Here is a 24,876-nt window from a genome sequence, read left to right on the forward strand (position 1 = left end):
CCCTCACAGGTCCATCAAAATACACTATGAGCCAAGTTTAAAACGTGGCTTTGTGGTTCATTTCCTGTGTTGTCCCAGCTGGAGCCTGTGGGCCTCAGACAGAGGTCACCGGATCTCCCCGCTTGGTTTGATCCTGTTTGCCTTAGTTTAATTCAGTCACTTTTGTATTATTGTCGGATTTAATAAATATTTCATCCTTACCCTCGTGTGATCTCCCTCCGTGTGTGTGTGTGTGTGTGTGTGTGTGTGTGTGTGTGTGTGTGTGTGTGTGTGTGTGTGTGTGTGTGTGTGTGTGTGTGTGTGTGTGTGTGTGTGTGTGTGTGTGTGTGTGTGTGTGTGTGTGTGTGTGTGTGTGTGTGTGTGTGTGTGTGTGTGTGGTCAGAGATGGTCACGCCGATTCTTAAAAATACTTTATTCTCACATCCATTGCCGGTGTGGAGGAGCAGGCAGTTTACAGTACATTCATGCAGGTGATTAGAAAATGACTTCAGATGCATTGGCAGCTCTCTGACACACAAGAGCATCACGTGCCCGCTCTGCTTATCTCTTTAAATTGCTTTTCTTGTGGCTTCCAAGTGTTTCCATGGTGACGGTCAGTGCGACCAAGAGGCTGGAGGTGCCGGCAGGGGAGGTGAAGGAGTTCAGTGGATGTGTGGGTCCACTCGTACGCTGATTGAAGAGGCTCAGAGTCGTGACAGAGTCTGCGCCGTCCATGTTATTTACAGTCGGGGGAACGAAGAGAAAAGCCACTAAAGGGGATTCACTAATTATAAATCACTAACTATTAATTAATAGAAACAAATACAAGTTTAAAGGGGATGTATTGTGCGTTTTTGTTGTTTTATTGTATTGTTATACAGTAGGAAGTGTTTTGTCTCTCGCCTGAAAGAGACAATATATCTACAATGGCCAGTTTGCACTCAGTATGCACAGCGGCAGTGTGGCATGGAAGGGATTGTGTTTTTTTCTTACATTAAAGCATTGCCAAGCTTTCAAAATAGACTTCAATGAAAAGGTTGAATTCTCTTTTTCTGAATTGTGGTGAAAATTGAAAATTAGGGACAGGAAACAAAGTTTGACAGCTCTTGCGTTCGTGTTTGTGTGCTTAGTTACACAAGTAATAACACCCGACAGCTAGACTCATAGAACATACAGGATATAACTCACAGATCAATTTCCAGTTGGTCACACTGAATACTGAAGACGAGACATCATCATCATCATCATCATCATCGAACACACAGCGTATCTTCGGCCTCTTTGTGTCTTTTTAGCCACAAAAACACAAATACAACCTCAAAGTCAGGGGACACACATGGATGCAGAACACTGTCCTCTGCAGACAAGCACAAGCTCAAACATACAAACACACATTTACGTTGTGGTTGGTCATGCTTTACAGTATTTAGCTCCTTTGTCTCTGTCAAGTGGCGGACGACCTCAGCACCGCCGGCGATTTGTTGGGTGACTGTTGGGTGTTGGCCGTTCCGACGCTTGTGGTCGCAATGGGTACAGTCCGGGACGATGGGGGACCTCGAGTGGCCGTGGACTCGATGGTGTAGACTCTGCGGGTCAGCTGGATGACCGTGGTCTTAGAGGGCATGGAGGTGTTTCCTTTCTCTCTCACCCAGTGATCGCAGCGGAACAGTTTCAGGAAACATTTATAGAACTGCGAGAGAGGGAGAGAGAAAGAGAGAGAGAGGGAGAGTGTGAGCACCTTCAGATATTCTTGATGTTTACACACTACTGTATATCAAACACCCTGACAGCTTCCATCCTGAACACACAAGCGTTTGCTCTTCTGTTTCGTGCTTCTTGTATAAGAGCGGGCAAATAAAGTATGAAGTCATCTTTAATTAAATCTTCTCCAGTTAGGTCAAAGCCCAGCTTCCTGTAAATGAAGTGGAGATTTAAAGCTCAGGCTCAGAGGCAGAGGCAGTAAGCAAACAATGTCAAAGCATGACTTCTAAACATATCGGAGAAAAGGTCGGAGATGCATAATTCCCAGATGATGAAGGCTGCAAGGAGTGAAGGGTTTGGAAGAGAGAGAGAAGAAAAGGGCGAGAGAGAGGGGAGGGCAGTGAACCTACCACCTAACAGAGCACAGCAGAGGGGCTCTAATGGTTCAGTGCATTAAATCGATACTCAGGGGTATTTGTCCTTAAAGCTGTTAAGAGGCAAAACCGATCAAGCCGTATTCTTTCACTGAATCGATGTGATGTGTAGGTGAGGTGTTGAGTGACAGCAGAATGAGGCTGAAGACACTCAGGCTGAGATGTTTACATCAGGCGCTAATCTCACTTCGGTTTGGACTGATTCCAATTGCAGTGTGGACGCCTGGCTTCTCCCTCCAAGGCTCAAGGGATGATGTCATTTATCTGTCAATTACCTTTCCTGCCATGTTCTGGTTTCCCTTTTGTTTCTCTGTTTGCACTCAATAAGTCATTTCGTCTCTTCGTTGGCATTGAATCAAGGGATGTATCACTCAGTGTGACCATTAGAGCCGCGTCTCCATTAATTTTCCCGTCACCATCTTTGCTGCTGTAACTAAAGAGTCTGGCTTTGGCTTTACAGAAGGAGAAGAAGGTACGTGTTTGAAAGTCATTAGTCTTCTTTCGTGGTGTTTCACCGTCAAACCTTCGCTGCTGTTGTGCAGGAATAATGAAACGAAACCCAGACGCCTTCAGGCTGAGAGGAGCGAGGCGATGGAGTATCTTCAGGGAGATCGAAATATATTATACACTAGTTCGAAACCCGTCCTGGTGGTGTTTGTTACTGCCACCAGCTGTGTCTATGTGGAACTGCAGGAAACGGCTTTGAATCGCATGAATTGGCTTGTTTATTTTTTGTATACGAATGTCTCAACTCTTCACTGTGTTGTCGTTGCAGGCATCCTCCTGATGATGGCGCTGTGCGAGAAGGTGCACGTGTACGAGTACATCCCCTCCATGAGGCAGACGGACCTGTGCCACTACCACGAGCGTTACTACGACGCCGCCTGCACGCTGGGCGCCTACCACCCTCTGCTGTTTGAGAAGAGCCTGATCCAGCGCATCAACACGGGGCCGGAGAGCGACCTGAGGAGGAGGGGCCGCGTCACCCTGCCCGGCTTCAGCACCGTCCAATGTGACGTCTGACACTTTGGTGGAAACCTCCCAGACCCAAACACACACACACACACTTGGGCCTTTTTCTGGCTGTCTAAACGCGAGGTGCAATAAAGCCACTGGAGAGGAGACGACTAGGGAACACACGTTTCAAACGAAGAACATAAGCCATAGACCTTCAGGGTGCGATCAGCATGGACCCTGGCTTCATCTAGACCACTTCCTTCAGCACAGGAAGGAGCTCGTCTCTAAGAGCGACGTGTCCACTGGCCCGACCGAACCTTTCTCTCTGCTTTAGCTGAGCCACGTTAGCTGTGGAGCTGACTAGAGTAGCAACAACACACCAGTGTTTTTAGATGAAGTGAGTTTTTCATCCCTGGGTGTGTTTTCATGGTGTAACCTCTGTGTTTCTCTATAGTCTAGGTCGGCCCAGGAGGAGCAACTGTCTGTGCTTTAACAGTGGAGATTTGTGATTTTATGTTTTTTGGTCCAAAGGATTGTGAACATGTGGAGGAGTCTGCATTGAATGGACACACACACTCACACACACACATAACGTTCCGCTGACTTGCAGCAGCTACACATGCAGAACTATGTACGGAAGTTGATCTGCACCCAACACTGTCCTACTTTACTTATTTAACACACACACGCGTATGTTTCTTAGCTCTGCTGGCGTCGTCTGACATTCCTCACACACCCCCTCCCACACCGTGTGTGTGTGTGTGTGTGTGTGTGTGTGTGTGTGTGTGTGTGTGTGTGTGTGTGTGTGTGTGTGTGTGTGTGTGTGTGTGTGTGTGTGTGCTCTGTCGCAAGGGTTTTAATTCACACTTCACGACTGAATTGTTTCTGCTGTGCATGATTTAGCAAACCACTTGCCATTTGCATCCCGAGTGTCACTTCACACGTTCAGGGTGACCTCTCAGAGCTCAAACTCCAACTAAGCACTAGTTTGAGTGTTTAGATTGATCCTTCAATATAATTACCTTCGCAGCGACCACAACACAACGGGGACAAAATGGAGCTTAATGGTACAAACGGGTGCGAACAGTGTAACCCTGAGACGCCTCAGACGGCTGAAGTCTTCTTGCCTTTGGACTGTTGAGGTTCTTGCCGTTCACACACACACACACACTGTCAGGACTGTGTGTGTGTGTAATCACTGAGCAGTACTTATTGTTGTGTTAAACAGTGAATGGGGACGTATTGCTCTGCCTCAGCAGCCATCAGCCCGTGTTTTTGAAGGTCACTTCAGCTTTTATTGAATGTAATTTTATTGGATTTTTCGCCAAATCACCCCGGGAGTCCCGCACGAAAGTTCAGTCTGCGTATGTTGTCTTCATTGCAGGAGGGGGGGGTTATTTATTTGTCCTATTACAGCAGGAGGCTCCTCTGCTGGAAATGTAAATGTCGAACACTTTTCTGAATCCTCCTGTAAAGGTCTGTAGGGCGAAACCTTCTCCAGAGCAGAGAGGGGGGAGGAGGAGGACATGTCGCAGGAAATTGAATCAGTAATAGCGGAGATTTGCTCTGTCTCCGGTTTTGATGGTTTTCATGTTTATGAGCTGCAGCAGCGTATAGATGTGTTTGTTTGGCATGGAGGGCTGGGGCTTGGTTGGGGGGGAGGTGGGGGTGTTTGCCGGGGCTTTCCTGCAGATCTGCAGTCTGATAAGTGTTGCCTGTAACAGGTTTTTAGTGCAAGCTAGTGCTAAGTGTAAGCTAGTCTGTAGGAAAGGTTTAGTGCCCTTTGGTTATGGTTTGGTACACGATGTCCCAACTTCATTGATTAGTCAGATGAGTCATAGTTAAAGAGGATCCCTTTGTCCTGTAGAGAATAAGATAACTGCCAGTTTTTACCTTCTAAGATGCTTTACTTTCCTGTGTCTGTGATCTTTCTGGTGCTTAGCATTGTGGTGTGTGTGTGTCAGGCAGGGCTGGGGATGATGAGAAATGCAATACTTGAGTTTTGGCACTGATACCAAACATACTGTATATCCTGACACTTTTGTTGAACGTAAAGACGAAAATGAAGTCAAACTTCCAAAATTCATCAGTGTTTAAAGTGTTAAAAGTGTTTAAAGGTGAAAGGCTGTAAGTGAAGATCTGAGAGGAGACGAGACGAGTATCCTGACCGAGCGTTCTGTGGCAATTTCTGATACTTGACTGTTAGGATAATGACCCTGCTGGCTGAATGCAGTCAGCAGTAGTAGTATTAGTATAAGTACCCTGCAGGAGGCGGAGCCTGGCAGTGTTAGAGGGCTAAGTTCAAACTCACAGAAACGACCCCAAATCCTTCTCTCTGAGGCTTGAGGCCCTGGTGGTGTATGAGGTACAACCTTCAGGGCAGAAACACAAAGCGTCTTGCGAGGCTCATCATGCTGTGATTCAGGCTCTTTGTATTCCGGCCACTTTTAATCATTAAATACTGTGGGCTTGATGAACTGCAGCCACTGCCGCCCTGACTGACGCCTCTGGCCTCAGGCTCATATTGACCTGTGAAGTCCATTTGTTAAAAATGATATTAAACACCAGTGTCCGTGGGCCTGATCTCTTTGTTTCCTGAGGCCTTTATAGCCTCTGTTTGGAATCAGGCAGGGTTTCAGCTCTGCTGTTGGTTTAATATGTCTCTGAAATGTTCAGATATTTTTATTGTGATTGTAACACACTGAAGGTGCAGAAACCATGAATATATTGTACATGTATGATAAGTTTGATTACTTTTCACTGCACAGGGCATGCATGTCTATCAGGGCTGAGCCTTAAACTGTCTGTGCTGTTCTGTGCTGCCAGTAAACACCATTGTCATCCGTGTCGGAAGAGGCAGGTGGCCGAGCTACGAGAGTTTCTTTCCTAACTGCTGTTGCAGACTCTGATGCATGCCTGTGGAGGGAACCCCACCCGGCTGCGGTGCAGCTATTATTAGTTCCCTGAGGGCGCTTGATTTAAGTGCAGAGCAACTTCAGTCCAATCTTATTATTGTGCCAAATTTCTTTCTTTTCCTATTCTGTTTTTTCCTGTGTGAGTTAATGCAGCATCAGGAGTCTTTTGGAATAATAGCAGGACTTGTGGTGCTATTCCGTCTCTCGGGGAAGCCCTGGGTGAGATTTCACACTCAGCATTGTCTTATCTGTTTTAGAAGGAGCGGGGCAAGAAAAGACGACGCTGTCCAGCCCGTCTTCTACTACTACTCTACTCTACTCTACTCGGGATGAGAGGTCCTGCGCCACACTGCCTCTGAAGGACCGTCCATTTAGTTTCCCTTTCTAAACCTCCCTCAACATCCTGCTGTTCTCTTGGAAAGAAGGGATGAAAGGAAACATTCATGTCTGACAGAATAAGAGCGAATGTCGTGTTTTCACTCCCAGCAGCCTTAGGGTTCTTTCTGCATTTTGATTTGTCAGTGACTTCTCTTTTATTACACTTGAATTAATATTTAAATAGAACATTTGTATGATTTTAGCTGGTGTAATTTCTCTTTTTTACCATGTAAATAAAGTTGTTGTATGTAACCTTGCTTTTGTTCTGTTTCTGCCGTCTTCCTCTCCCCACACGCGGCCCCACTCACCTGTTTATTCATGAGTATGTAGATGAGAGGGTTGATGACCGTGCTGCTCTTGGCCAGCAGCGACGGCACCACACTGGCCACGGGGCTGATGGTGCCCGGTGGGCCGAAGGTGGCCATCATGGCCACCACGCCATATGGAGTCCAGCACAGCATGTAGCACACCACCGTGGTCAGGACCATGAACAGTATGTGGTACTCTCTCCTCCGCGACGCTGTCTTACGGATCTTACCAACCTGTGGATGAGATGTAAAATATAGATGTGAAGAGAAAAAGACAGATGTGATGCTTTCATTCACTGCCTTCTATTGCAGCCGGTTCTTATTCATTTCACTACTTGAAGAGAACTTGCAAAGTTACTTAAGAAGAATAAATGTACATGTGTAATGTAAAATAACTCTCTAATATGCATACATGATGTAAAATCCTGTCTGAAGTTGCCATAGCTGGAGACAGTGGAGATGCTAAATGTGGCGCTGATTTGCACGGATGCTGCCTGAGCAGTTGCCCTACTAAGAGATGCGACATGAGGAGGAGGAGGGGAGAGAGAGAGAGGCGTGCAGCTTGTGTGAAGCTTTTAACGGCAGCAGTGCCTCGGCTTTCCTGCGAGGTTTATTTCCAGTTTTTTTCAGGGGGTCAGAAAGAGACGCCATCCCCAGCATCTGCTCAGCAGCAGGCGCCAGATACTGCGCTCTGCAGAAAATTGAAGAGCAGTGGCAGAGCCTGTGGGGGTCGTGACAGCAGGTCAGAGGGACGGACGGACTCGTCAGAATAGGAGAGCATGTTGACGTGCAGCACAATATGAAATTGCTACAAGCTGCGAATGATGATGACAGAAGCAGAGATTGAACAGAGTGAGGGAAGCCAATCACAGCACAGGAGAAGAAAGCCAGTAATGTGTTTGTGGGGCAGATCAAAAAGGAGATGGATCATCCATCTTTAGAAAATGTCAAGTCTCTGTAAGATGATTTTTATAGCGCTGTAGGAGGAATCAAGGCGTCAGTTGAAACCAATATGACATTCATCATAATGATGTAAAGGAATTTGAAGTTAATGAGGCAAAACATGGAAACCACTGGAATGGTCAAGTTTAATTCTCATGGTTGATATCGTTGATAAAGTGGCTGAGGGCGGTGTTTCTAGCAAACCAGCTGAAACACTGACGCAGCAAAGGCTGAGGTCTTCTGCTGCTGTTGATGAGGAAGCTGCAAGTTTACTTCTGCAGTAACCCTCACCCCATGCCCTTCATTTGATCTACTTTCACTTCTTATCTGATTTATCTATCGTAATCCAATTAGAATTCTCCCAATATCCCAGTTCACACCAGAGCGGCGTGTCTTCAGCCTTTGTGTCTTTTTGCTCCTTCACCCTGTTCACTGATGCACAACATCATTTTGATGCCTATTATTATTATGCCTGAGGCTTCCTTCTCTACTGATAACATTCATGTCCTCTTTCTCTCCATCCCACTATTCCTCCGTCTCCCTCATGACTCCACCATAAAGGAGAATAATACAAACCCAACTCTCTGCTCTGGATGAAGCTGTACGCTTTCACTTAATTAAAACTTCACATACAAAAGTTTTAGAATAATTCCTACTTTATTGGAGTATTTCTATTTTTTTTATCCACTTCAGTTACTTCCTGCTTTTCCCATCTCGAATGCTCTGATCATGTCCCTGCAGTGTGTGTGTGTGTGTGTGTGTGTGTGTGTGTGTGTGTGTGTGTGTGTGTGTTGAGAGTGTGTTCTCCTACATGAAGCAGAAAGCATTTCATTGAAGCTAAGATTAGTAACAGCTTATCCTCATCTAGATGTGGAGCGTTGGCTGAGGATACGTAACTGAAATGGATTGAGTTGAATGCGGCCCACAGGGAGGTTAAAGGTGCTTTGTGAAAGCTGCTTAAAGCTCACAGAGGAACATTGCAAACTGGGCAAAGGTGTATTTAGGACTAAGTAAGAAAAACAAGTTTCAGTGTGAGGCACCTTGGAGCAGATTGTGTGTCTGTGCTTGTGCTTGAAACACACAACGGAGGGCTGGAGGCTGGAGCCGAGAGCAGGGTGTGTGTTTACACTTTCTGAATGTCAACACAACAGCATGAAATGAGAGGAAAAGGAATAAGAGGGTGTGTGAGCAGCTTAGGTTCACAGAGGAGTAATTCTGTTGTAATCCTCTCCTCTGCAAACTCTCAGGTGGGAACAAGTTAAATCTGTGTAAGTGCAACAGATTTTAATGTAGGTTAGGTCAGACAAAAGACCCCAGGCTCCAATTACTGCATGTAGCTCCATCCCATCTCTTCTTACAACTTCACCTATTAATTTGTAATTGAACGAGCGCTGATCAATATTCCTTTCTTTCTGATCAAAGCAGCCGTTTCCATTTGAAAGCTGTATCAAGCTGAGTGTTTACTGCTCACAGACAAAGAGAAGGAGGGAGAGTATTGAACACACATCCATCAAGCTGACACAAACATGACTGGGTTGATTATGTTGCTGTGTTTCAATCGATTGTGTGTGTGTGTGTGTGTGTGTATGTGTGTGTTTGTGTGTGTATTTGTCTATAAGCAGTTGTTTGCTAACACATCAGCTCTACTAACATTATGTTCCTAACACAGCCACTCCACTGTGTTGTGTGCGATGCTGCATTGGCTTTCAACCCTCGTGGGCCAAAGGAGCAGGATTGAGAAACCCTGATACCCAGCCAAGCGCCTCAAATTATCCTCAGAAAGTCCAGGACAGTGCTGCACGACATCACAAGCAGATCTACCACAGCTTTCTCCTGCAAAAACACGCACACTTCCCTAACACGCTCCTCACCGCGGCACACTGAGGTGCGCTGGCGGCGATGCTCAAATCTCAACATGTCTTGTAGCTGCAGTGAATTCCTTTTTATTCCAGCAGAGAGTCTCTACTCCCTCTATGGTGGACTGATATGAAAACCTGACATGTAGTGTAGCATTGTGTCATTGCTTCAGACATTTATTCATATACATATTCTAGATGAAGCGACGTCTCTACCTGTTTGACCACACAGAGCAGCCGGCTGTAGCAGTAAACCATGGCCAGGATAGGGAGACCCAGGCAGAAAATGAAGAGGCAGATGATGTAGGCGTGGGACTGAGCCGTCCGAGCCGTCCAGGATACTGAGCAGCTCGTTCCTGCCCCTTCGATGCCGTAGCTGCTCCAGCCCAGCAGCGGCGGCAGAGTCCAGACCAGCGAGTACAGCCAGGTCCCCCCGACAGCCATCAGGGGCCTGCGGTAGTCGGCGTGGCGCTTGTTGCACACAGTCAGAGTGCTGTAGCGATCGTAGGAGAGGATCACCAGAGAGATCAGAGATACAATACCTGAGAACAAAAGGAGGAGAGGCGGTAAATACCCTGCACACTGACATTTAGAGATCATCAACCATCAGCTTCAGTCAGAGAGCGTGAAGCATTTGCCTATAATAGCGATGGGTCATCGCTACGATAATGATGATGTCAATGTCTTTACTGCCTTTTGTCTTCCTAATGTATTCTATCTCACTGTTCTCACATTTATTTAAAGACTTGCAGCCGCTGTGACACACAAATTAAAAAACGCCTCTTACCCACAGCAGAGTATCGGGAGCTCTGATTGGTCAGACATCATTTCAGTGCTGTGAAAGCTCACTTATAATAATTAGTTTTTAGTCATTAACTATTGAAAAGTGTATGATTAAGTGGCTCAGAAGGTCTTAGGCCTGATGTGCGAGTTAACACAAATTTGCAGTAAATGGTGCTCCTGAACGCACCGCCAAGACTATTTCACCTATCTTTACATAGCTGAAGCAGGAACAGAATGACATCTGACTTTAATCCTAATGTGCGGGGGAAACAACTGAAGTGGAAAGTCTCAAACTGTGCTGACCACTAATGCTTTGCTACACGCGCTCCGGCACACAAACTAGTTTGAAGTCCATATGGAGTTTGAATGTAATAGAAATAGCGGAATAGCTTCTTTTTATCATCTGTGGTTCAGTTTGATCGACGGGGTTTGCACTCAGAGGGAGCGCCGTGCTGAGCAGCTCATTCTAAATCTTAACACAGATCTACCCGAGGACACCTAAGTGTATCAGAACACACCATGAGTGTGCTGATGAGCCGGTTTCTGCATTACGCAGGGGCTCGATCTTCTCAGAGCTAAATCCACAGGCATGACTGGGATATAAAGTGAGGTCATTTGATCTCCTTTCATAAGAGAGAGCTGAGTGTCAGATCATTTAAAAGCAAATTCAATTCAACACTAGAAATCTCAACATCTAATCTTAGAACACTCAAGCAAAGGTTAAAGGTCAATCAGCATGATTTTTCCCTTAATTGCCAAGAGATCTTGAGTGTGTGGGTGGGAAAGAAGAAGACGTTTATGGAACACAGGGTCATCGGGGTGTGTGAAACTCCATTTCCTGTGATGATACACCGATGGTGACCCATGATGATGTGTTGGTGTTTCCCATAAGGCTGAGCAAAGTGAGTGTGAACAGATGCAGATATCACACACACACACACTCACACACACACACACACACACACACACACACACACACACACACACACACACACACACACAGGCTCTTGCAGAAATTCTACATTGTTTTTTTTAAATAGCTGTGCAACTGTCAAGCTACTGGAAAGTAACAGCTTAGCTACGTTACTTGTACCAATCACCTCACCTAAGGGCAAATTGGTGGAACATAGCAGCTAAATGTCTTTCAATCTCATCAGTATTCAAATGTCAGACGTTTCAGTTTGGATCATTTGGTTTTATGGTTTTATTTCCCCTGTCCAGGTCACACATGTTGGGCAATAACACAGATAAAAGAAAGTGACACAAGCCAATCCTGGATTCAGATCTGATTGGGTTTGAGTCTGGATCACGTCCAAACGTCATCCTGTTAACAATCCACAGGTTGGGCAGCAACTGGGCAGCTGTAATTGGAAAATAATCTTTCCTGCCTCAAACCAGCGGCTCACTCTCCTCGTTTCTCTTTGTCACTGCCAAGGCTCAAAATGAGGGCCGTATTAATAATAATGATCACTTAATTTGACATTCAGAGCAGCATTACCATATTTCTATTGGCCTGTTAGGTTTCAGGGGCACAGGTTAGAATTAGCATTCGCCAGAGGTAATTAACAGCACTGCCCAGAGGCAAAATCACAGATTCTGTCTGTCTAGGCTTATATTTTAGAAGTATTTAATTATCTTTGAAAATAATTCATATCACAATTTCCCATCCAGTCCTTAGACCTCCTTTTACACAATGGGTTTCTAATGGCTTCACTGATTACAGGGAGGTTCTGGAGAGAGAGCGCTCAAGAGAGAGAGAGAGAGAGAGAGAGAGAGAGAGAGAGAGAGAGAGAGAGAGAGTTACAGAAGCACACACGAGAGAGAAAGTTGTATTGTATTTAGAAACTTCCCCCTCTTGCTTTCTCCTGTGTAGTTTTTTCATTTCTCAGATTCTGACTTATTTTTAGTTATTATTATTATTATTATTATTATTATTATTATCATCATTATTATTATTATTATATTAATTCTTGTTTGGGGACTTATTCTACATTTTGCCTTTTTTTGTGCCTTTTTTTCAGAATCTCTTATATTTTTCTATTTGTCTTGTCAACAGTGGCCCTGATGCTGATCTGTGTTGAGTGTAAAACCATTTGTGTAACGTTAACACACTGATCTGACTTTGCAGTTCTTCAGTTTCCTCTCCTTATGCGTTTCCCTGAAAGGTTGCACGCACTTCAGTAGTCATCACCACATGTTTTTTTAGACCCCGTGACCTACACCTTACAGACCCCAGGCAAGGCTGCGTCTCTCTGTGTTATTAGAGATTCAGAAACACATTTGACTATTTATGACCTCACTGCAGCTCGCTCACAGATCTCTAGCTTTACAACATTGCTTGGATAAGAAGCAAGAGTCTGAGCTATGAGTCATCTTGCACCACGCTGATCCTCCTCCTCCTCTCTTCACTTAAGAAAATCAGAGGTTAAAGACAAAGAAGAAAGTCATCTACAAACAGGAGGTGAGGATGATGTCATCATGTGAAGTGCTGACTGGACACTTGAGTCTCCGAGGGGCCTCAGTTTGTCTTCACAGCTCAGTGACTTTCATGCTTCCAAGCCTTTCCGCTGTATTCTTTGATTGGAACTAGACAATGGAACAACAGGCCATCAATCACTACACGCTCACATAAGAAGTGTGTGTGTGTTCACGTTGTAGCCCTGGTGTTGTGTGTCGTATGGAAGACGCTTTTCTGCTTTCTTATCTGCAGGGAGAGGAAAAGATGGCCACCCGAGATTTGCAGAGAAAATGAGCAGTTGAAATAAGACATTAAAATGATGTCATGGCTGTTCCACTGTTTTCAATTACACTTAAATATAGCAGCATATACATAGGAACTAACGCTGTGATGTTCTTTTAACATCTACACATCCTGGAGGAACATGATGCACCATGTAAGTGTTCTGCACGTCATGTTCAGGTTCATTTACCTACATGGGTAAGTGTGATGATTATGTATTCATGGCATGTAAGATAACCTTAAGTGTGTGCTTCTGTAACTCTCTCTCTTTCTCTCTCTCTCTCTCTCTCTCTCTCTCTCTCTCCCTCTCTCTGTGTGTCTCTCTCTCACTCTCTCTGTGTCTCTCTCTCTGTCTCTCTGTGTCTCTCTCTCTCGCTCTCTGTGTGTGTGTCTCTCTCTCACTCTCTTTCTTTCTCTCTCTCTCTCTCTCTCTCTCTCTCTCTCTCTCTCTCTCTCTCTCTCACACACTCTCTCTTCGTGTCTCTCTCTGTTTGTCTCCCTCTCTCTCTCTCTGTCGCTCTCTCTCTCTCTGTCTCTCTGTCTTTCTCTCCCCCCTCTCTCTCGCCTGTGTGAAGAAATCCTGTATGTACTCTAGCACTTTCAGGAATCACAGTTCCTCTTGTATTCTGAATTATCTAAACAACATATCTAAAGACAGAGGGGAACCATACAACATGTCCACATCATGCATGTGTGCCAAACCCCATTCTTGCACTACATTGGAAGAATATCGATGCTGTGTCGGAGGAACTTATAATGAAATGTTGACGCTAGAGAAGACGAGCCGCAACCTGAGGGATGCTTGTTCACAGGAAAATGGAATGTGGGACATGATTATAAATCAACGTCTGATATTGGAACACGTGTGTGTGTGTGTGTGATACATGTAGGTGTGTGCAACATCTGTCTTTGTAGTGATGGCCATTGTTGCAGTTTTCTGTTTGTTTGTTTTTATCTGCCAAGGCTGCAGTGGTGGCGAATTTGCACTGAGCTCATTTGCATGTGTGTGTAAGCCTGTGTGTGCGTGTGTGTGTTCACTGAATGTTCTGCTTCTATGTGTGATTCTATTGTTAAGTCCAATGTAGGTGTCTGTTCTGTCAAGGCATACATGTGGTCTGATGTAACTGCTACCTTTGCTGTCCGTCCACTCAAATACATAAAGAAACAAACAGGAAGTGTCCGTCAGAGTCCGACAATGAAATGACGGTTTGCTATTTTAAGAAAATCACTTAAGCTTAAACATCAGGAGATAATGCTGTGGTTCTCATTTGAGGCACTACATGTAAGTGTTCTGTACGTCATGTGCATTAGTGAAACTGTGTGCAGACGGCTTCATTTACCAATATGGGAAACATAAGGATTATATATTCATGTCATGTAAAATAACCTCCCTCCCTCTCTCTCTCTCTCTCTCTCTCTCTCTCTCTCTCTCTCTCTCTCTCTCTCTCTCTCTATGTATGTTTGAATGTATGTACTCTACATTGCGGATGGGAGGAATTTATTAACTCTTGTTTTCTCCTTGGCGCTCTCACAGTTTGAGTTTGAATGAATCAGTTCAGCAGATTGTTATTTGTCGAGGCCATCACACAATCTATAGTTTATAAAAAAAAATCAGATAATTTAATCCAATTCACAGTCGAAAGCAAGAAATTCTGTTCCCATATGCATGCAAATAGCCATAAAGAAATACAAATAATGTATCAGTTTATCTGATAAAGACAGATGCCCCACAACAACACAACCTGGGAGATCTCAGTATATGTGGATTGGACCTCAGCAGGCTGGACGTTATGTTACTGCAGCCTGAGTTTCCTTCTCGCTCCATGGATGAGCTTCAATCATGTCTAAGATAACTCCTTTTCAGGGATGAATATCATTTGTTGTTTTAACTAACTTAACTAACAAACTAATGCATGGTGGTGTTGCATCGGACTATCAAAGAGTTCCACGCTCTGTCTCCCTGCCTACAGTATGTAAATGTGGGAGGATGAAGGACACACAGACAAACCGCGTTTGTCTCCAGCTGGGACAAAATGTGTTTGCCGTAGTATGAAAAGAAGCAAAAAGAGAGCGAGAGATACAGCTGGTTATCATCGGTATTCCTGTCTTCCACTCTCCAGGCAAGGCCTCAGGCTGCATGAGGAATACTGTAACTTCCCCTTGTGTTTGCCAGAGATAAAGGCTGAGTTCTTAGTACCAATCCAGCAAATTCACTGCACTTACGCCCCAGAATGTGAACGGTATTGCTCTTCTGGCAATGCATGCCTGTGAGTCTATATGTACATAATCAATTCTGTGCAGCAGTACATTCTGTGGAATTCTGAGAGCTGATAAGGGAGACATTAATTAACAAAAGCTAAAGAGAAGGACTTCTGCTCTGACCAATCAGCAACTGCACTTAATCAATTACATCAGATATTAAGGGAAAGGTCAATGAGAGGTGACTAAGTCCAGCATGCAGATACACAGCGGTGTCCAACAGCAGATGGATTTTTTGCCTCTAAAATAGCGGAGATAAGTGATGCTGCAACCCTTTAAATGTCGTCCGCTTTCATGGCTCTGTGGCAAGGCAGCTGCTGCTCTGTAGGGTTATCATTGACTGGGATTCACACTGGGGTTGTGTCACCAGATGGCAGATTGTGCAGTAATGTGTGCAGCACAGTTTGGGATCATCTTCCTCATCCATCATCAGTCTTTACACAGTTTTATCCTCACAGTTGTCATCAAGCTTGAGAATCTCCGACAGGTCACCTCATGCATTTCATGGCTCATCATCGTCGGCCAATCAGATGTTTAGGATGATTATTATTTACATGTCAAGCAAGCGTGACTAAATTACCTATTGAACGTCACTCACTTGACTGAATGATCATATAAATTTGTCAAAGAAAATACCGACGGCTCCAGGGAGACTCCATCAACATAAGTGCCACCATGTTCCACATCTTCACACACAGTAACAAAAACATCACAGTAATATAGAAACACCAGAAGCATCAACATGCCAGCAGCATTTATGCTCCGTATTATCTTTGGAAAGTGCTGCGATGAATGACAAATGCTCCAAAGTCACCAAACTGATAATGGTGACTCAATCCACTAGCACAAAATAAAGCCAGCAGCCATAAACACAAACAAGTAAATAAGTTAAATGCAATTATAGCAAGGACATCAGTGAAACAGGAGCAGGAGATTACTGCAGTATCTATCATCCACAGCTGCTCTGTTGGCCTGTAGGAGTGAATCCAACCTCAGATGATTAATTCCACACTGATATCTGCTTTATGGGCGGCGGTGACAGATATGTGCCTTTCATCCTCAGAGTCTCATTTGAAAATGACCCTATCAAAGCGCTGTGCCTGATTCCACATTAAGGTTAACTTTGTTTGAAACTGTGCACACAGCAAACTGGTGGCTTTAACTCTGTAAGTCCTTTCAAAGTTTAGACTTTAGATCTTCTGATCTCATGCTGCAGTGTAGTTCTGAAGTCATTCCTGCGCTCAATGTCCGAGGAGGGAGAGGTCGAAAATTAATCGACAGGTCGTTGGGTTTATAATTAGGATTCGTCAGAAATTTATGAGCCGCTTTTTAATTTCCTGTCCTCTTTAGTAACGGCGGCTCTGTGGTGAGGACTGTTACCTCAGAGCTTTCGTGTTCTGTGTGTGTGTGGGGGGGTTCCAGTGTCCTCCACATCATATGAACAGGTGTGTTGGACCTATGTTCCCCCCCCCCCCCCCCCCCCCCCCCCCCCCCCGTCAAGTGTCAGATGGAGTATAAAATGGCTACACTTACATTGTTAGAACACAGCAAATTCACTGCAGCACTGGTGGAGAGCTGCGCTCTAACGAGTGCCCCTCTAGTTTGCTCGCGTGTTCTTAGGAACACAGGTGACCTTGAGAAGTCCTTCATCCATCTCCTCAGCTCTTCATCTTGAAAAGGTCAGACATGTTTGCCCTCCTTTCCTGTCGTCGGCACTCCCTTTTTCTTGACCTATGATGTCAGGTTCTCATGTTGTGCTGGCTGGAAAGGTTTATTATTGATCTTTCCTTGAGTCACATCACTCTGAACATACATGTGCCACTGTAAATAGCCACAGCGGGAGCTTCATCCAGGGAGCACTAAGCCTTTCTGACTAGCAAACACTGAATTTAAAGGTTAACACCATCCATATTTTAGAAATCTTGAAATTTAGAAACCTACTGAATGTGTTTTTGATGTTTTCATTGAACAATTCCATCTTATCTTTTAAAAATTCCACATCAAAAAGCATCCTTTTGGTTTCAGAGGCAACCGGTCCATGTAGGCTGCTAGCCGTCGCCCTCCACAGGACATCTAATCACTGTGAGATAGAGCTGCTGAGGTTGACGGCTGTAATCCAACACCAGCATTTGAAGGTAAACCATGCAGTGCTCCTCGCTAAGTTATCAACTTTTCCTTTACATTCCCTTAAATGGATTAAGTCATGTTTCTCCCAAATGTAATCTGCCACAGTAAACCTCCAGACTCACACACCAGAGCCCCGAGCTCCATACTAGGCTTAGTTGTGTTTATCTCACATACCCATGATATTAAACATGTAATGCTACATTCACGAGGAGGGAAACAGCTTATTCTACACAAATATCTACATGCAAACACCTCTACTGACATCAACACACACATGTCTGCCATAGCCTTAAGACATGGTCAGGGTCTTGTCTGCCGCAGAAGGCAAACTAGAGCACCGTTTCCAAAAAGCAAAGCCACAGCAACGTGTTATGAACAGTGGGTACTGAAATTAGTAATGCTTCTCCAAATTCACTACAGATTTTTGCAGTACAGAGCTTCAAATGTGACCTATTTACTCAGCTGAGCATTTAAGCATCCGTGAAATAGCTCTTGTTTGTGGATAGAATTTATTTTTGACATACTAGTGGTGATGTATTTTGCGATGTTACATGGTGATCAACCAAAGTCTCCTAACAATCAGCCGGCTTCGGACCACTTAAATGTGAACTGCATCGACTCTGGGTCCAAAGTTTACACCAGTCTGCTTATTTTAATCCAATTAAGGTGTCCAATTACTGTTTTAATCTATAAGAGTATAATTGGAAGTCTGGAGCTGATGTATTGGTTTGCTGTCAGGTGTACTGCAGCGCCAGTAGGGGGTGCTGTGGTACCAGCAGCTCACAACCACTGATTATTCTTACTCACACATTTCCACTGGGTCTAAGAGCTGCTTTAGGAAATGTGTCTCAGGTGACTAATTTAACATGAATGTGAGTGACCACGGAGCGCTACGTATCAGAAATGAAATCATATTCATTAATATCCTGTCTTGGTAATCAGCGTTAAACCAGGAATGTTCAGTCTGTCTCCTCATTAACTTCACACTCACTCTTCCACTCGTGAGTCCATCGTGTTGCTGTTGCAGTCGTGTTGTTCCTGTCTGTTTTCTGTCATTGTGCCTTTGTGCTCCATTATTTGCTTCTCCACAGAGCCTTTTATATGAGACGATAAATCATTCCCTATGTGACATGTTTATCCACTTACTTGCTGCTGGCTGGACTGAATAGAAAATGTGAACAAGGGGTCTTACTGCATTCAAAAAATAGGAGAATAAGCTTTCTGTAAAGCATTTAAATGCTTTTTAAATGTAAGTAAGTAGCACAATTGAGAGACACGGGGGGTTGGGGGCACAAAGCAGCAGCAGCACAAAGACTGTACGCCTGCAACAATAACTAAATCTATCACGCGTGTTTGCAAACCTATTTCTTTGGGTTCTGTTCCTTACAACATCCTGTGTTTATGCCTAGAATGTTCTCTCATAAACACACGTCAGATCCCCTTGAGATATGTCTTAAGTACACGTTCACATCTGTATAAGGATGTACAAGGTTCTCAATTGACTCCAGCAGCAAATGAAGTTACTTCTGAACAGTAATTTATGAAGAATACATGCATACAGTACACATACATCATTTAAGGGTCCAGATATTAGTTCCTAACCCTAATGGAGATGATCTTTTAGAGGTTTTCCACATGGTGCATGAATAGTATTCTTTGGTTCCAGGTGGTTGTATTTCCACAGACTAGAGGTCGACTGCAGAGTGCAGGAAAGAGACACTGAATGCATCTTAAAATGTGCTGATGAGGTCAAGAGAACAATAGACCTCTCTGCCAGGCAACGGAACAGATAACATTATTGGCTTATTGGCATTCTTCAGTTGTAACAATGGCATTGTGCACCTCTGGCTCAGCATATTGGAATTTGTGCTTTTGAAATGAAGGAGAAAGAGCTGGACGCAGTGAAGATTTACCACAAAATCTAGCTTTGCATGTCCATACAGAGAGGTTTGTTTATTTGTTTATTGGATAGGACCCCCATAGACATCTCATTCAATTGCAACAAGTGTGTTTTTATTGAGTATTTTGTGACTCTAATTGGGATTCACGTGTAACCCAATATGCCTAGAGGTCAGAGGTCTCACACATTAGGCTGCACACGATACCACTGCTGCTGCTAGTGGAACTCTTTTGAACACAACCATCCACAGTCACAGGGCCACAGTGTAATATAATGGAATACGCTTATTTACAGTGGAAGAGAAGAGAGAACAAACAGAGTCAAACTTTTCCCAGTCTACAGTGGCTTGTTGAGTTAGACTGATGCTTGAACTGAGAGTGTTATCACTCAGATTGAAGCATTTTGCAAGAAACTCACCAAAGCAGGAGTTGATGAAGCCGTACCAGCTGCAGCCCACCTGCCCCAGGAGCCACCTTCCACGGATGCTGGAGGCGAAGCTGAGCGTGGTGCCGAACATACACACCAGCATGTCGCTCACACTGATGTTCAGCAGCAGCATGTTCACGGGAGTCCGCAGCTTCTTGAATTTGCAAAACAGGAGCAGGACGACCAAGTTGTTGAGGAAGCCAAAGGACATGATGAAGCCAAGCACCACGGAGAGCACGACGAAGCCCGTGGGGGAGAGCCGCCCTCCGCCCGCCGCCTGCGGGTCCACCGGCTGCCACTCATCGCTCAGGTTGACGCTGTCATTCAGACCCGAAAACACCCCGCGGTCCATTCATCGGAGCTTGTCTCTACGCAGATAGAGGTGAGAAGTTGGGGCTGGGTTACATTGCGCACCGGGGAGGATCTCCGGTGTCTATCCACGCGATGTAGGCTTGGAGACGTGCAACATCGTGCGTTTAAAAGAGTTTTAAAGTTCACATTCTCTCTTCCAGTGATTCACCGAGCCGGGTATGTGGCGCCGCGTCCCTGCTAAACGGCTTATGCGACCTCAGACTGCATGGTTGGCGGTCTGGAGTCTTGGATTCCTGCCCACTCAGGACCGTGACGCGCGGCGCGTACGCTTCTCCATCCTCACCAAACCTCAACCAGTGCGCCCAGATTACAACCTCTGCTTTTCAGTAACACACACCTCTTAGTCGCTATTGTAATCTGCGGCTAAATGACGATGAGGTCAGTCTGTGTCAGTCTGCGCTCAGAGTAAGACGCAGCGGCGAGGCGCAGCACGGAGACTGACGACCTCCGAGCAGAGCTGCATGTTTTATGGACGACAGTGACGTCACCAGCCTCACGAAACACGAGGGGTGTGTGTGATGGAGTAATTAGCTCAATCTCTCAATACACAAACTGCTGGAGACCTACAGATCTACCCAACTCATTGTATAATCTGATATTCTTTGTTTACTACATTGCAAAAGTTTGGCTACAGTTTGTGTTTATTTTCCAGTTTAATGGCAGAACAAATGAATCTCTCTAACCTTGACCCTAACCCTAGTAGCAGAATTACATACATTTAAACAATGTGGGTAAGTGATTCTCCACATGTCAGGATGGCATCAAAATAGGGCATCTTTCTATATTTCTGTAATTTGCCTCTAAAGTAATTCAGCCAATTCAGTGAAAAACTGCATTATTTCTTCTTTGACAGGCGATCAATAGGTCCATTTTAATGTGGGTCTTCATGCGGATGTGACGGACTCAAATATCTCCTCTGACAGGTGGCACATTAATGTGATTTCTGTTCAATAACTAATATGTCAGGAACATTTCAGTCTATAGGCTTGTTTGGCCTTTGCCCTTTTTAGTTCATTGTTACATAATAAATCCATGACATTATTCATATATCTCACTTAATCTGCAGGCTTTCAACAAATCTAAAGCTGCATGTTATGAGGACATGGTGGAATTATCCTGTCAGGTTACATAATGTTAAACGTTTCACTTGCCTACCTTCCTCCATGCTGATGTGTGTGTGTTATAAGAGCTCTTTGCACGCTCTCCCCTTAGCACTGCAGCTCAAACGTGCATCCATCCCCTCTTCTCCTGTGTTCAGAGGGAGGTGGAGCATCTTTCAAGGGAATACTTATCCATCAGCTGCGGGACAGCTGAAATGAGATTTCTTCACGTTCTGACATGAATGAATGAATCTTTGAATGAACAAATCACGTGTGTGTTATGAAAGCCCCCAGATATTTTAGAAAAGAACTGATACCGTGTTGAGAAATGTGTAGGCATACCTCAGTCCTCTGGTGATACTAAAACCTGCTGATAAGTGCAAGTGGGTGGAATGTATTAGGTTTCACAATGTGACAGCCACCAGTGGGAGGGAAACATGTTGCCTCACTCTTTTCACTTTCAAGAAGCCCATTCAAACATATGTTGATCGTTTGTGATTAAAAAACAGGGAAGTGAACCAAAGTATGAAAACAATAATAAATAATTTGTTCGTACAATCACCAAAACAGTTCAGACAAACATTTCCTTGTTTTGGTTAGGGGGATGAAATACAATATATTCCACATGGAAATACACTCTTAAGCCACATCCACAAACAAGCTTCAAATTGCCTCCAACAGAAGAATTCCAGATCACCTGGCGCCATGGGAGCTGGCAGTCAAGCAGCAGGAGCCTGAGCGGTTACCAGGATACGCAGCAGATGCTCAATGAGTGCTGAGGATCTTATTTATAACCCCTATAATACGTACAACCCCCGATTTAAGTTGTTTACGTTGGATGAATCTACATTATATCACTTCACTACTTAATGTCATTCATTCAAACTGTGTTTATGCCTGTGAGTGGTGAATATAAACCAGTAGATGCACTTGAGTGTAATGGTGAGCGAGCGTACGTCATATCAGAGCCCTGGCACCAGAGCAGCTGACTGGAATGCAGCCAGTGTTCAGGTTATTCATCACATTAGCTGATATTGTTGAGCGACTGTTAACAATATCAATGTCAACAACATCCTCTGGTCTTTCAAGCAAAAATATACAACATAATAAACAAAACATCCTCGTAAATACACACAAGAGGTTATGAAAGATTAAATTCATATAACTGTTAGTTTAATATGATGACCTGAAGTCCACAGCCACTCAGGGAGGCACCAGAGTGTATGCTAGAAAAAATAAAATGTGTGTGTACAGCCTTCAAATAAGAGATAAACTGAGTCAATATCTAATTCACAAGAAAACCAAACCCTGTGTCTGTGCAGAGTTTTCCACAGAGATGAATGACAGAACCATTATGACCATCACTCAGTGTGTGCTCCAGGCTGAAGTGGGCTGTTACTAACCCCCACTTTGGGATTTACATGCAATTTCCCATAATTAAATGCTATCAGGTGGTCCATTACCAAACAGCTCCACCAACAGCTGGGTTGCTCTGGAAATCATACCAAAATTATAACCTCCCAAAGATCGAGCTGCCTGTAAAGATGTGAAAAATCACAGGATAGACCCCTGTAATCATCTCATCTCTGCTTCCTATACTTCACTTTCTCTGGTTTCTTCTTGATGAATTAATGTATATTTAACTTTGATGAGCCCTTGGATAGATCTGTGGAAAATGATGAGTTACAATTCCATCACACAGTCACTGCGATCTGCATCAGTGACCCGATGCCTCCCAGGAGAGGAGAATGAATGAGTTGTGCAATTCAGGTTCTGCACAACTGGATGATCTCCAGATGGGCATGCTGCTGATTGTTGATTGTGAATATATCAAGTGTGTGAGGAATTCCATTGCACTTTCTTCCCTCACACAGCCTGTACTTGTTGTGTGCTCATCTATGTGTAAATACAGGTATTGATATTTGTTTAAATCGGCCCTCAGGCAGGAGGGATTATGGGATAAGACACTAGTGAGCTGGGCTGAAAGATTGCACAGAGTATTTCTTTCCCCTCATGTGTTGTTAAGCCGAGGCCAGGATAAAATGCACAATTGAATGCGGTAACAATGTGACAATGGAGAAGGACCCTCACTTCCATTCACTTCATTCCATTCTTCATTTATTAAGCCTCACTGGTGATAACAACATTCAGCAATAAGAGCAACAAAAGTCCAACGCACGTCACACTCTGCATTATGTAACAAACCCCCTTAGACTGAGTCCCAGCCGCTATCGCATTCTGAGATTGTGGTCCTAATTTGCTGACACTGTGAGAATATTGTTTGTGTTTGATCTCAAGAGCACTACAGTGACCTTGAGTGTATCTCATCCTGCAAATCACTGACTGGTGACATTCTGTAGTTTAATGATCCATTGATTGGATAGAATAGCAGTGTAGCTAAGGGGGAGGCAGCACCACAGCTGTGACTGACTGAAGACTTCCAGTGTCCCATGAGCACAAAGGGGACTAATTATCTGCAGATGTAACTCAGTTATTGCTGAGTGCTCTGTATTTCCTAAACATTGAAATCCCAACAGTATACTTGTTTACAGTGTTTTTGGCTTAATTAAATAGTTGAAACATATTTACATCTAACTGTTCCCCAATGTAGAGAAATCAATATAAATGTAACGCTACAAACAATACATATTGAGTACTCAACTGACCTTTGAATGGACCCTTGTGGATCCACAGGCAATTTGTTTTAGCTATGTTAAAAACAAAAGGGGGTTGATTGAGTTCCATGTGAAAAGCAAATTAGATTGTCGATTCAGTTTTCAATCAATATTGCCAAGGTGAAAAAAGTTTGGAATAGTGCAAAGAAATAGTAAAATGCTTTGATGTAAGTTTACCCTATGGCTATGGCAGAAAGCACTGAATATTTCATTGAGACTGAACTGCTTAAGGGGAGCGTCTAATGAATAACGTATCACCACACAGAGAACCCACCTTACATGAATACCATAGTGAATGAAGATGCACACTGACACTTCCTCACCACTACACATGTCGCCTGTGTGAGAACCATCCAGGACCATGGCTGAAGGCTTCTAGGTGTGTGTAAGGGAGCATTAATTACTTTACATTTCAACAATAACTATTTGAATATTGAATTGAATATGGATTTGTTTATGAATAGACATTTGTATGCTAACCCTGTTTACGATACAGTTCAGGGACCAAGAGTATAAATAATGGGCCACGATCAAAAACCTTTGCAGTACCCTGTAACGTACATGCAATATATCAAGATAATGTATACAACAGAGGTTTTTATGATATTTGAAGCAGCTGCATTACAATTTGAATTGCTTGGATGGAAACATAATTTGTTCAAATGCAAGTCAGAGGTTGGGAGCCGGAGGATGGTGAAGAATTTGCATGCATGCTTGATTCTCTACTGGGTTAATTGGAGGGAATTACTGTGGGAGTGACATCATTTCACCCATTAAGACCATTAAAACCACACCAAACATGAATATGTTTCACCCTCATATTCACACACTTTCTGTTAAATCCCAAGTTGCCCTATTTACATTCATCGTGTAGGTTAAAGGACTGAACTCTGGCTAAATTACATTATTATTTTTTCCATGTGGTAATTATTAATTGAATCATTGCATCATATTTGATGTCAAATGTATCATTTCTTTACAATAAAGTGTAAATAAAGTTATATTGTGGAGTAGCCACTGTGGC

At 44.0% G+C, this 24,876-nt stretch overlaps 2 protein-coding genes across 3 annotated transcripts in view; one reads left to right on the forward strand and one right to left on the reverse strand.

Annotated features, from left to right (window-relative positions):
- Nucleotides 1-6,610, forward strand: part of st6gal2a (ST6 beta-galactosamide alpha-2,6-sialyltranferase 2a) — a 28,850-nt gene extending 22,240 nt beyond the window's left edge. Inside the window, exons 8-9 of one of the 2 annotated variants that reach the window (XR_012964621.1) lie at nucleotides 2,890-5,310; nucleotides 5,385-6,610. Coding sequence is in view for 1 of the 2 variants with exons in the window: in XM_076160524.1 (XP_076016639.1) it covers nucleotides 2,890-3,137 (248 nt within the window). In the remaining variant the exon portion in view is untranslated. Of the gene's footprint in view, nucleotides 1-2,889 lie in introns of both variants that reach the window. The other variant, XM_076160524.1, reaches the window with a different exon arrangement.
- Nucleotides 286-20,495, reverse strand: tmtops2b (teleost multiple tissue opsin 2b). The gene is made up of 4 exons (XM_076160525.1): nucleotides 19,697-20,495; nucleotides 9,687-10,012; nucleotides 6,673-6,906; nucleotides 286-1,669 (listed from the first exon to the last, which is right to left on the reverse strand). The coding sequence occupies exons 1-4, from the start codon at nucleotides 20,055-20,057 to the stop codon at nucleotides 1,424-1,426; spliced, it is 1,167 nt and encodes a 388-aa protein (XP_076016640.1). The 5' UTR covers nucleotides 20,058-20,495; the 3' UTR covers nucleotides 286-1,423.
- Nucleotides 20,496-24,876: the final 4,381 nt, after the last annotated feature.

This window comes from Genypterus blacodes, unplaced genomic scaffold (assembly GCF_046128005.1).
Source record: "Genypterus blacodes isolate CSIRO-AG114 ecotype Tasmania unplaced genomic scaffold, CSIRO-AGI_Gbla_v1 ptg000106l_1, whole genome shotgun sequence".
Classification (NCBI taxonomy): domain Eukaryota; kingdom Metazoa; phylum Chordata; class Actinopteri; order Ophidiiformes; family Ophidiidae; genus Genypterus; species Genypterus blacodes.

Coding starts and splice junctions, on each gene's coding strand:
- tmtops2b (XM_076160525.1), bottom strand. CDS start 20,057: ATGGACCGCGGGGTGTTTTCGGGTCTGAATGACAGCGTCAACCTGAGC. Junction 10,013..19,696: donor CTTCATCAACTCCTGCTTTG/GTGAGTTTCTTG, acceptor TTTTGTTCTCAG/GTATTGTATCTCTGATCTCT. Junction 1,670..6,672: donor ACATACTCATGAATAAACAG/GTGAGTGGGGCC, acceptor CCTCTCTCGCAG/TTCTATAAATGTTTCCTGAA.